The 13,387-nt window shown below is 39.1% G+C and overlaps 1 protein-coding gene across 1 annotated transcript; it reads left to right on the forward strand.

The window, feature by feature from the left end:
• The first annotated feature begins 2,126 nt into the window (after positions 1 to 2,126).
• LOC105899819 (olfactory receptor 10J5-like) lies at positions 2,127 to 3,062 on the forward strand. Its single transcript, XM_031572831.1, has one exon. It carries the CDS (start codon positions 2,127 to 2,129, stop codon positions 3,060 to 3,062), a length of 936 nt encoding a protein of 311 aa, XP_031428691.1.
• Positions 3,063 to 13,387: the final 10,325 nt, after the last annotated feature.

The raw sequence follows: 13,387 nt of genomic DNA on the forward strand, positions 1-13,387 counted from the left end.
TAGTCCAACAGAAAGAAGCCCAACTCGGCATCCTTTTCTAATTTTAAGATCTCACCGACGAGATTGACTCTTTTTTGGTCTTTTGCTCGGTTACTCTCTTTTTCTCTTCCTATCCTCCAACAATGTCTTCCTCGATTTCTTTGTCGCCTCTGCCATGATGTCCATACAGAGAACACTGTGCTAGCTTCCTATTTTAGCTAGAGCATGGGTCTAGTTGTTGCATGAGGTGGTGCCATAAAGTATTACGTAGCTCTCGCGAGAGGTCTCAAGCCCTGTACCCCAAAGTTACATAGTGCAATACCAGGTGCACCAGGCGTGCTGTGGCAGTGGCACAGATGCTATCCTCTGTATTTACAAGTCAGTGTACCACCAAAATGATTTTGAAGCTGTTATTTTAAGGTTAAATTGTTGCATAATGTTACTCTAATTTCTCAAAATCAGCTCTGCAATAATAGGCAGTCATGGGTTCAAAGTGATCACAACCACTTTGGAATGGCTTTCCCTACACATTGAACAATCCTGAGAGAAGTAATGGTACACCAATGGACAAGGGCTTACTCTGATATCAATGTAATGACTGAAGGTGGAGCGTTGTCAGAGGAATGTCGTTTAGGTTGCCTACGAGGTCGCTAGAGGACCGATTAATGATTTGACTTAAACGTTTAGCATCCATTCCCACATGACACCATAACACTAAATAAACCCCTAATGAATGGATTTCAATTTAAGTGGGGATGAGGTAGCCTATAATTGTGTGTGTGTGTGTGTGTGTGTGTGTTTGCTTGAAATACCCATCCCTACTTCATACAACTTTTAAATTGTTATTCGTGCTTGCACCACAACTACATGGCATTATGCGGGTACCGTTGAATAAACTGTGGTTAATACACGGGTGCGGTCAATACACAGGTTTGTTTTCGGTATTAGATAAAACACTGTAATGCGGTCTAAATACAGTGCCTCTAATAGTCGGGAAAATACGTTAACACTGTTCTGATGTCCAACTCACTTCAGTCCAAATGAGTAGAAAAGGCCAGGGAGATGTAGTCAGTAGACGAGGGTCAGGGAACGTTTAGGAGTCAATCCACTTATATTCCACCAAACCACCATATTTTAGACTGGACAAAAGACTGGCATGGCTGAATTACAGTGACTTTGCCAATATGCTTTGCATTTTTGTATACCAACTGTGAGTCTGAACATCCATGAAGGAGGGGTGTGAGCATGTTGAAGATGCAGTCTGCGAAAGGTTGTTGATATTTGAGCTTCCTTCTGTTCCACACACTGAGTGGACAACTAGAGCAGGGGTTTTCAACTGGTTTTGTCCCAGGGACCACCATTCTGACTAGAAAGTAATTTGCGGCCCACTGATGCGCCTGCACGCGCGTGCGTGTTTGTAACCGCTGCTGCCACGCCCCCTTCCCCCGCATAGATATTCTGCCTATAACACTTAAATATGTGAAATTATCAGGGTACATTGTTAGCCACCGCCACGCCCCCTCCCCCTGCACAGATATTCTGCCTATAACACTTAAATATGTGCAGTTATTAGGGTAGATCACTAACCGCCGTCGCCACTCCCCCTCCCCTGCGCACATATTCCGCCTGTAGCACTTGTCAGTGTAATATTTTTCACGATATTCAAGAGTAATCTTGAAATGTGTTGAAATATCAAAGCGAATTTATAAAAATAAAAAAAATCAATGGTGAACTGATCAACATAGGCTCATGTCGCGGACCCCCTGCAATGCCGTCGCGGACCACCAGGGGGCCACGGACCCCCGGTTGAAAACCCCTGAACTAGAGGACCATAAGGAGCAAATAGTTGAATTTAAGAAAAGATGTTCTTGATTAGAATCGTGACCTGTATCTTTAACTGCAAACAGCAAAATATAAGTGGTGTCATTGCCACTTCAGTGTCACTTCTGATGTAAATAAGAGGAGGGGTTACCTGTTGTGTACACCATCTTACCAGCTACTCCCTAATGCGCCCAAGAAAGAGGGGTTATAAAATACAACACAGAGGTCAGTAAAAATAGACAGCAACGACAACCACAAAAAGTTAAGGTGAATTGCTTTCTTACCTTTTGAACCTTCAATCAATGCCTGCATCACTTACAAGAATGATGGAAAATGAAACCCTCTCATCCTATTTTTACTTTACTTTATTCAACAGTCAAGGATTGACTAGATATGTATTTTTCAGCCTGGGACTCATGTTGTATGTATCCATAGTATTTTTTAATACATTTATCATTGCAGCCATTATTCTGGACACCTCTCTGCATAAGCCTATGTATATACTTATTTCTTGTCTGTCAGCCAATGCTCTCTATGGCTCCATTGGTCTTTTCCCTCGGCTATTGTTAGACCTGCATTCAGACATTCATACAATATCGCATTCTGCATGTTTCATCCAGAGTTTTATAATTTACACTTATGCATCGTATGAATTTACTCTCCTCACTGCAATGGCCTATGATAGGTACATAGCTATATGTCAACCGCTGCAGTATCACAGCATTATGACTTCAAAATGGATCGCTTTCATAATAGCTGGTGTTTGGATATATCCAATGTTCAGCATTGGTGTAGGTATACTATTGGCTTTCAGACTACCTTTATGTGGTAACAAGATAGTGAAATTGTATTGCAGCAACTGGGCAATTGTTCGTCTGTCTTGTGTAAGCACCACAGTTAACAATCTGTATGGATTTTTTGTTGCTGTAACAACAATTTTCATTCCATTTGCATTTATTTTGTATACATATCTACAAATTCTAATCATTTGTCAAAGAAGTTCTTCAGCTCTTTATAAAAAAAAAGCTTTACATACATGCTTGCCTCACATTGTTAGTTTTGTAAACTACTCAATTGCTATGTTTTGTGAAGTCACCTTTAGTCGTTACAAACCAGGGGAACTGCCTGAAATAGTAGTTATAATTCTGTCCCTTGAATATCTCATTATTCCCCCCCTGTTAAACCCCCTGGTTTATGGTCTTAATTTTCCAGAAATACGTAGGAAAATGAGTCATGTTGCATGTGAGAGGACACAGGCTTAGACATAGACTTGTGTTGACATCCAGATTTTTTGTATATCCTGTCATGTATTTCCCCCCCACACCTGGATGTCTTTACTTTACGTTGCAGTGTAACTGGGCAACCAAAACTGTGTTTCTTTGCAAAATATTGTATTAAAACAAACAACCACAGACAAAAGCCGGATAATTCAGATCATTGTTCATTAAATTACTACAGTAGATTTTTATGACAGATTTGACTGCAAAAAGTGAAATCTTAGTAAGACAGGGCGACAGTGGTACAGTGGTAGAGAAGTCGTTTAGTAATCAGAAGGTTGCTAGTTCGATTCCCTGTCGAAGCGTCCTTGAGCAAGACACTGAACCCCTAATTGCTCCTGATGTACAGTGTGCCATCAATGTAAAATGTAAAATGTGTATACATTGTAAGTCGCACATATGTAAGTCGCTTTAGATAAAAGCGTCTGCTAAATGTAAATGTAAATCCGAAATCAAGGCAATATATGCTTGTTTTTTGTCTGACAAGATATTTCTTCTTACCAGGCATTTTTTATGTTAGAGCATTTCACTTGCTTCAAGCATTTCAGTCCTTAATTATCTTAATGAGGTTTTATTACTTGTTTCTGAGATTTTATTACTGGTTCTGAGCACGTTAATGCTTGAAACTACAATTGACAAGAATTATAAGGCAGTATAAGTACAAAACTGATTTGTCAAAGTCAGAATTTCTTATTTCAAGCATCGTATCCTTCTCATCTCTATATATATAAAAAACAGATAATGACCAAAGAAATTAATTGTTTTACAGCACAGCACAGCAGTTATGTATTCCTGTAGACAAAATACTATACAGTGCAAAGACAGTATTTAACACTTCAGTGAAATGCTCTTACCCGGTAGGACAAATATCTTGTCAGACAAAAAACAAGTATATATTGCCTTGATTTAAGATATTTCACCTAGATTTCATCTTACTAAGATGGTGTATCTTAATAAGGTACTATTTAGAGAAACAATGTTAAGACTCGAACCACATACACATATGTCTGACCACACCTAAACAGCATTATGTGATTGATTTGCCATCAGAGATCAAATCATTGGGTCCAATGGTCAGACATATGTGTATGTGGTTCGAGTCTTAACATTGTTTCTTTAAACAATGGGCTTCTAAGCTCAAATTCAAGTACATTTGTTTTGATTCTGACTTTGACAAAGCAGTTTTGTACTTGCCAGTGGTGATGAAACTAGTTCCAAGCACTAACTTGCTTAGAACCAGTAATAAAATCTCAGTAACAAGTTATATTACCTTATTAATATACACCATCTTAGTAAGATGAAATATCTTAAATCAAGGCAATATTGTTTTTTGTCTGACAAGATATTTCTTCCTACCGGGTAAGAGCATTTCACTGAAGTGTTTCAGTCCTTAATTATCATAATAAGGTACTATAACTTGTTATATGTCTGACCATTGGACCCAATGATTTGATCTCTGATGGCAAATTAATCACATAATGCTGTTTAGGTGTAACACTGCGGTCTCTATTATCTCAATGATCAATTGCACATATGCATTGACTTCAAAACTCTCCAAAACAAATGGCAATATCCTCAACAGATGACTGTTTTAGGGATGGAGCTGTGGCGCAAGCAGCAGCAACCCTGCACCATGAATGGGTAAGATGGGGACACAGGTAAGAGTTCAGGTTCGAGTCCGACTTGCGGTCATTTCTCAATCCCTCCCTCCAGCTCACTTCCTGTCTCTCTCTACTGTCCTATCTGAATAAAAGCCAGAAAAATAATAATTAAAAATAAAATAAATTGCTGAATTTAAGCAAATGATCCTAGATATTGAAAAAAAAATTCTTACAGTATCTATGAAATCCTTTGAGAGACTGGTATTGACCCATCTGAAGGGCATCACAGGCCCCCTGCTGGACCCTCTGCAGTTTGCCTACCGAGCAAACAGGTCAGTGGATGATGCAGTCAACATGGGGCTGCACTACATTCTGCAACACCTCGACTCCCCAGGGACCTATGCAAGGATGCTGTTCGTGGACTTCAGCTCGGCGTTAAACACCATCATTCCAGAAGTCCTCCTCACCAAACTCACCCAGCTCACTGTGCCTGCCTCCACCTGTCGGTGGATCACAAACTTCCTGATAGACAGGAAGCAGCAGGTGAGGCTGGGTGAAACAACATCCAGCACCCGGTCAGTCAGCACTGGTGCACCTCAGGGATGCGTGCTCTCCCCACTGCTCTTCTCCCTCTAGACAAATGACTGCACCTCAGGAGACCCATCTGTTAAACTCTGCATATAGGCGGGAAGTTGGAACAGCTGGTCCTGTGGTGCGGTCGCAACAATCTAGAGCTGAACACGCTTAAAACCCAACATCAGCACCATCATCAAGAAGGCCCAGCAGAAGATGTACTTCCTGCACCAGCTTAGGACACAAATTATTCAAACTTCTCCCCTCTGGTAGACGCTACAGATCACTGTTCGCCAAAACCTCCAGACACAAAAACAGTTTCTTCCCCCTCGCCGTCTCACTACTGAACAGCTAACCCACTGTAGCATATATATTTATATATTTATCCCTGCACTTCTCGCACTCTCCACTTCTTCTTTGCACTACTGTTGTGCAACATTTCACAGCTACTGTATATAGCCATTCCGCCTTGTACATACTTTCTTAAACTTCTTAGACCATTGCACTGTTGCACTGTTTGTTTGTATTGTATTGTATTGTGTTGTATATTTTATGTAAGCACACTGAGAGTCACTTTACCAAGTCAAATTCCTTGTTTGTGCAAACTTACTTGGCCAATAAAAACCTGATTCTGATTCTGAAAATCTAGGCAAATGTACTTGTTCTTAGTGTAGCTTTACTGATTTCAAGGTAAATTGCCTAACATATAGCCTTATTTCAAGATGATGGTGCTAGCATTTGCTGAATATAAGCACATTTTCCAACATATTCAGAAAATAATTCTTACATTTTTTTGTATTTAGGCAAATGCACTTGTTTTTAGAGTAGCTTTACTGATTTCAAGATAAATTGCCTAGCATATAGCCTCATTTCAAGATGATGGTGCTATCATTTGCTGAATATAAGCACATTTTTCTACATTTCGAGAAAATAATTCTTACATTTTTTTGTATATAGGCAAATGTACTTGTTTTAGTGTAGCTGTACTGATTTCAAGATAAATTGCCTAGCATAGACTCATTTCAAGATGATGGTGCTAGCATCTGCTGAATGTAAGCACCTTTTTCTACATATTGAGAAAATAATTCCTAAATATTTTGGGTATATAGGCAAATGTACTTGTTTTAGTGTAGCTGTACTGATTTCAAGATAAATTGCCTAGCATAGACTCATTTCAAGATGATGGTGCTAGCATTTGCTGAATATAAGCACATTTTCCTACATATTGAGAAAATTATTCTTAAATATTTTGGTATATAGGCAAATGTATTTGTTTTTGGTGTAGCTGTACTGATTTCAAGATACATTGCCTAGCATGTAGCCTCATTTCAAGATTATGGTTCTAGCATTTGCTGAATATAAGCACGTTTTCCTACATATTGAGAAAATTATTCTTAAATATTTTGACAAATGTACTTGTTTTTAGTCTGGCCACACTAGTTTTAAGATATATTTGGGTTCTTTGAGGCTAGATATTTTTACTTGTTTTACAAACTCTTGGTAAGTCAAATCTTCCGTTTCTGTTGGCAGATAATTTAGCTTATTTTAAGTGATATATGCCCCATTTTTTTACTTTTTTTTCTTGTTTTTGAATGCAGATTTTTTGCAGTGTTGCTGTTATGTTTCAAATCATGGCAACACTCTAAAATTGTTAAATAATATAAATCTTTCATCTCAATGTTAAATGTTAAATGTAAATGTTAAATATAAACGTAAATGTTCAATGTTATATATAAATATTAAATATAAGTGTTACATGTAAATGTTAAATGTAAATACAAAAATCAAATGCTAAATGTTAAATGTAAATGTTAAATGTAAATGTAGATGTTCAGTCTACATGTCAGACTTGACGACAGAACATTCAAATATTTACGGTAATTCATAGCTTTCAGTCACGTGACTACAATGGATACCTTGCGGGCAAAAAGAACAGCTGATCAGCGAAGATGTCGACCAACAGTAGACATCTTCGAGCAGTGCAGTCTACTCAATTACGATCGGCATCAAACACAGATCATACTACAATAGCCAGACAGAGATATCTAGACAAAAATTACTTATCGGGAACCTGTGATCCTTTACTGCACCCGCTGATATTTTTATTTCTATAACGTCGTCGAAGTCCCTGTCTGAGCTCCAGTTTGGAGATCTATCTAATAGGAAATCCGTCCCCCTACACACCTCAAAAACTGAAAGCCTACAAAAGCACAGATAGTAATTTAATTTTCAGAAGGGGATGGGTTCAGTGGCGATTTTATCCTGAAATTTCTGGTGGGCCAATTTTGTATGACCTCATGTCACCGTCAAAAAACTAGAGGTAGCTGATTATTATAAGCAGCAGACCAGTAAGATATGTTATGGGCTGCATTTTGAGTGCCAGCAGGGAGCAGAAATCCTATTTCAAATACATTTCACATGCTTCAGCGCTTAGCGCAACACAAAGATGTTGCCTATAATACAGCATTAAAGTAAAATGATTGCAACAAAGTAAAAAGATTAGACAGACACATAGTTCAAATAACTTGACTAATGTATTAAGCTTGTGGCACACGTGTGGCATACAAGGCACAACTTAAACAAATACAAGCAGCAAAACATGCTGCTAAATGAACAAAACTTTGTAAAAAGACGATGTCCTTGCAGATTGCATTGATACATCCATCAGCTCCAAAAAAAAAAGCTTTGACTCACAAATGCAGATCACTTAAATAGGAAGTTGGCGCGGTGGTTCTTTGCTTGAGCAAACCTCTCGATGACTTTGCTGTTAAAATCCACCAGTCCATGAACTAACGGGTTTTCAATGGAAAGCATGGAGAGGGCGTTCAGTCTCTGCTGTTTACGTTTCATTTCTAATTTCTCTTCCAATGACAATGTACTAAATTGCACCCTCAACAAATAGTCTACTTTATTCATTGTAGGCTGAATTAAAACACTTCCAAAATACTCGAAAACTAGCGATAGCTAACTAGCAGTAACGTTACTGGCATTGATCTGTCTGATTTTGATCTGACTGTATGTTTTTTTTTTCTTCTTAGTCACGGGGTACAGGTCTCGCGGTTTTCGCATTATTCCAGTCTAGTTGCCAGGCAGATGTTAACTTGGTAACGGTGGGGCAGCGTGGGCCGTTGCCCCACCGGAAAGGGAGGGACAGCGGAGAGCAGCATTTCACAGAGCAAGCAAACAGACAGAAAAACACACGAATCAAATTACTCCAAAACAAGACTATAAATCTTGTGAGTCAAGTTTATTCACACACATATATTCACGCTACTTTGCATAAAAATATATATTATATTATTATATTATATATATATATATTTTGCCGCGAAGTACGAATGTATTGAGCTTTCTGCACAACAGCGTCATCTGGATCTGGTGAGGCAGTGCCCCACCTGCCCCTAATGTAGAAACGCCACTGGATGGGTTCATAACGATGTTGTCTGGAAGGTGAAAACTAATAAACATCTTCATTATCAGAGCAAAGATGATTGCCATTTAATAGCTAGCTACCAGCTAGCGAGCTACATGCTGTTAGCTAGCAGCCTTTAGCCTACCCAACGCTGTTCTTTATCATTTGACACAATTTCCTGATTAACACAAGTACAACCACCTGGTCTGGCGAATGACAACTAAAATTATCTTCCATTATATTTTCTACTAGCATTGTAGTATTACCAGTTGGATGACAAAATACAGTAGCCTAGCCGACTTGCTTAGGTACTTGTCGCAATCTCAGAGCAGAAACCGGGTAATCCAATTTTAATCGTGTTGATGCTTTGTTTCTTGACTTTATTTCTTGATGTATTCCCGTTTTAGGTAGTTATTCTGATAAATGAGGCGACCAAAACAGGGTTACTGCTTTTATTGCAAGCTCCAAAAATAAGGCTACTTTACTGCGCGTCTGAGAAAAGTTGACCCAGAAGACGTCTACAATCAACTGACAACAACGTGGGCGGTTTTTTAATGCGATAAAATCAACAACTGTCTGGCATTTTACTACCTATGTCAGACAATTTTAAAGCGGAGATATTAAATAATCTTGAATGAAAGATGGTCAGTTCCTGTATAAATTCCAGTGGTAGACAGCTGTAGAGTGTATTTCTTGTCCGCAAGCTGGTAATTCTGACGTGACGTGAAAACTATGAAAGCCAATTACCGTAAATATTGTAAGGTTCAGTCTTCAAGTCTGACATATAGACTGAACATTTTACATTTACATTTAACATTTACATTTAACACTTATATTTAACATTTATATATAACATCGAACATTTACGTTTATATTTAACATTTACATTTACATTTACATTTACATTTACATTTAACATTTATATTTAACATTTACATTCAGATGAAACATTTATATTATTCAACAACTTTGTGTAACTGCCAAACATTATCCTTGGAAAAGTTATTGCATGAATTTAAATGAATATCTCTCTAAATGTTTGAAAAAGTGACATTTGAATATTGTCGTGCTTTTTTTCCCATATGATAATGCTAAATGTACCAAAACTGAGCATGATTTTAGAATCTGCGACATTTTACAAACGGCGCCTCATAGTTTTTTTTACAAAGGGTTGTGTGCACCTATTCACGTGTGGTATTAACACCGAAGCTTCCACTAGCTTTCTTCCCCTAATCAGTGGCTTCACTGATACAACCTCCTTCATGGAAATTAAATAAAGAATATACTTTCTACTTTTCTTAGGCGTACCTGTGTCTGTACACTCATTGGGGCAGAGTTCCCCTTGCTCTGACACTATCATAACAGTTAGCTCAAGGGGTGGTGTAGTCAGCTGTACTCTAGGGGGCGCTACATATGTTTGACGAGAACTTTCTCCTAAGACTGTTTGTTTGCAAACATTCACGGCAAACACAAGGTAAACAAAAAACAGTTTGAAAAGATTTGCAAATATTTGCCTACGTTTGTAAAAAGTTGCTCATGTTTCAGCTTGTGAGAGAAATTTCATGGGTGCCTGAGATCAAATTTAGCAAAAGACAAGGAAATAGACCTGTGCTGCCATATAGTTCATTCACACACAGACTGCACAAAAACAGGTACATGGGCTCATGCAGAGACCTATCCATGCAAACAACTCTGATTACAAGCACATTGGCAAACATTATGCAAACATATAATGCCAACAAAATAGTGAAGTAAAGGTATTTAACATTTCCAACATCAGTGTATGCAGTCAGGATAATAAATGAAATCTTAGTTAAGTTCTGCATGGTAAGCCTATATAAATTATACTACAATAATACAAAGAATGTTTTAAGTACGCTTTTTGCTCCTCATACCACCATTGAGTTAAAATCTTTTATAATTTTATAGTTGGAGACAGTATTCTAAATCAAGACCAAGTCTACGTGTATATATAAAGGAAGGCTGATTCAAGTTGAGGTTAACTCAACTGGGACATTTACCAAGAGCCAATGATGATGTTTTTCAGAGGTTTAATCCTTTCCATTCTAAGGTCTTTTTCTGAGCATGGAGAGAAACAGATGCTGTTTGTCAGACATTAAGTATTTCATCATCTGACACTGCTTCTACTAATGAGTATACACCCAATCAAAGCTGTGTTTTTATGTTATGTTTACTGATCTCCTAAGCCTTACAGCAATTTGAAGATAAATATTCCACCACTTATGCACATCTCCCTCTTAGCCTATGCCACTGATTCTTTACAAGAAAACTGACTTTTTTGTAGTGAAATAGCAACCTTGTGACAGACACTGTCAAATGGTAATCCAACAGCAACATTAATTAAAAATAAAAACTGCACATAAAGAGATTCGGATCATATACTCTAGTAAATGCCCTTCCTTCAGCAAAACAGCCCATTATGAATCATCAGTGAGGTCTTTGGACTACTTAAACCATCCATCTAATTATTTTCAACTCTAAAATTGTGGCAGTTCATCAACAGTTGTTCAATAACCATTATAAACATGCTCTCTGAGTACTCTGGGCCCACCACAAACCAATGCGGGTGTGAATTTGTGAGTTCAGTCTCCCAAAAGAAAGGTCACATCTCTGATTTCATAATTTAGTGCAATTCCTTCATCAGTCAGCTGAATCATATTCCACAAGCTAACTAAGGTGTGCTTGCCATCCATTGCCCCTCTGAAAACCTTTATGATCAACACTTATTTTACCACTGGCATAGTCCCCCATTCATTAAAAACTGACAGACTAACACTGAAAAGGCTTGTATTGGACCCTGAGGATTTCAATAATAATCGATCTACCTCTAACATACAATTCATATCAAAAGTCCTTGAAAGGATAGTAGCATCTCAGTTCCAGGATCATCCAGAAAACAATCAACCTCATTCTCGAACGCAGCTAAAACATTTTTTCTTAACTCCACTTACAAAGTTCCCGGGCCAATTCTGGCATTCTTGAAAGTTTTCTTACCTGGCATTCGTTCTTAGCTAAGAACAGGATTTAAGAATGCAGAGAAGCAGTCGTAGATAGGCCAGATTTGAGTGCGCCCATGTTCTTAAGGGCTGAATTTGTGAGAACTCATTAGTGATTGCGTTCACATTCATTCTACAGACATCCTCGGATTTAAATAATTATAATAATAATAATAATAAATATTATTTATATTTGTATCATTAACAATTACGTTTCACATTCATAGTCTTGATTCCACTAGGCATTGTGATGTCCTAACATAAATAAAAGCACTACACGAACACTGCAAATGGCAGTGAATAAATAAATAAGCACTAAACTCAATCTCGTGGATATAGCCATAGTGGAAGGGCTGTGTTTACTGGCCGGTGCACCAGCGGTGTTTGCTTTCCGCTTTAACATGATTTTGATCAGTCTCCAGTTGCATTCGCGTTGCGGTTCCTGCTGCTGCCGCTCCTGCCGCTGCCACTCTTGCTCCTGCCACTGCGGTTCCTGCCATGACCGCTATTGTTCCTGCTGTGGTTGCTGCCGCAGCTGCTCCTGACGCTGTTCCTGTCGCTGCAGCTGCCCCTGCCCCTGCCGCTGTTCCTGTTGCTGCAGCTGCTGTTCCTGTTCCTGTCGCCACAGCTGCTCCTGCCGCCGCAGCTGCTCCTGCCACTGTTCCTGCAGCCACTCCTGCAGATGCAGTTACTGCAGCCCCTACTCCTGCTCCGCGGAGGACGGCCGCCCAAGCACCCGCTCCTGCTCCGCCGATGACGGCCGCCCCCACTCCTGCTGATGACTGCCACCGCAGCTCCTGCTCCACTGATTTCCTGAAGAGGGGCCCGGAGCTGAAGTACCCCGAGTCGATGAGGGCTTGAAATGAACCTGAGGGAGAACAAGTTACAAGTTACAAGTCTTTTATTGTCAGATGCACAGAATGACACAGGGTCAGACTGGGCACTGAAATTCTTAGGACAAGGCACCGCACAACAACCTACCATAGCATAACATAGCAAACATAATATAACATAACATAACCTGACATAAACTCTGTACAAGTACTCTGAACATAATTTACATGTAGTAACATATAAAAGATAAATATACAATACAATATGCTAAAACAACCTATACATATAATACTAACATATCCATATAACATATAATACACATATAATAAACTATACTAACCTATTAAACCTATACTACCCTACAGACAAATGGGAGTAGCAGGTAGTGCAATAATTATGATAAATATGTATTTGTAGTATAAGAGACAGTATGTAAGTGTAAGTACAAGCAGTAATTTGAAAGTGACAGTGTATGTAAGTGACGAGTGCAAAAGTGTCGATAGTGTGTCAATGTCCATTTAGCAGCCTGATGGCCCTCGGGAAGAAACTGTTCTCCAGTCTGCGTGTGCGAGACCGGATACTACGGTACCGCCTTCCAGAAGGCAGCGGGGTGAAAAGTCTGAAGGCTGGATGATAGCAGTCTTTTAGGATCCTGCCAGCTTTCCTGAGGCATCGTGTGTGGTAGGTGTCCTGCAGGGCTGGGAGCTCATGATGAACTCCGCAGTCCTGACCACACTACGTAGGGCTTTGCGGTCCTTGGCTGTGCAGCTCCCATACCACATTGTGATGCACCCAGTCAGGATGCTTTCTATTGTACATCTGTAGAAATTGGTGAGGATGACTGAATCCATGCCAAACTTCTTCAGTCTCCTC

The sequence above is a fragment of the Clupea harengus genome, chromosome 9 (genome assembly GCF_900700415.2).
Source record: "Clupea harengus chromosome 9, Ch_v2.0.2, whole genome shotgun sequence".
NCBI classification, from domain to species: Eukaryota; Metazoa; Chordata; class Actinopteri; order Clupeiformes; family Clupeidae; genus Clupea; species Clupea harengus.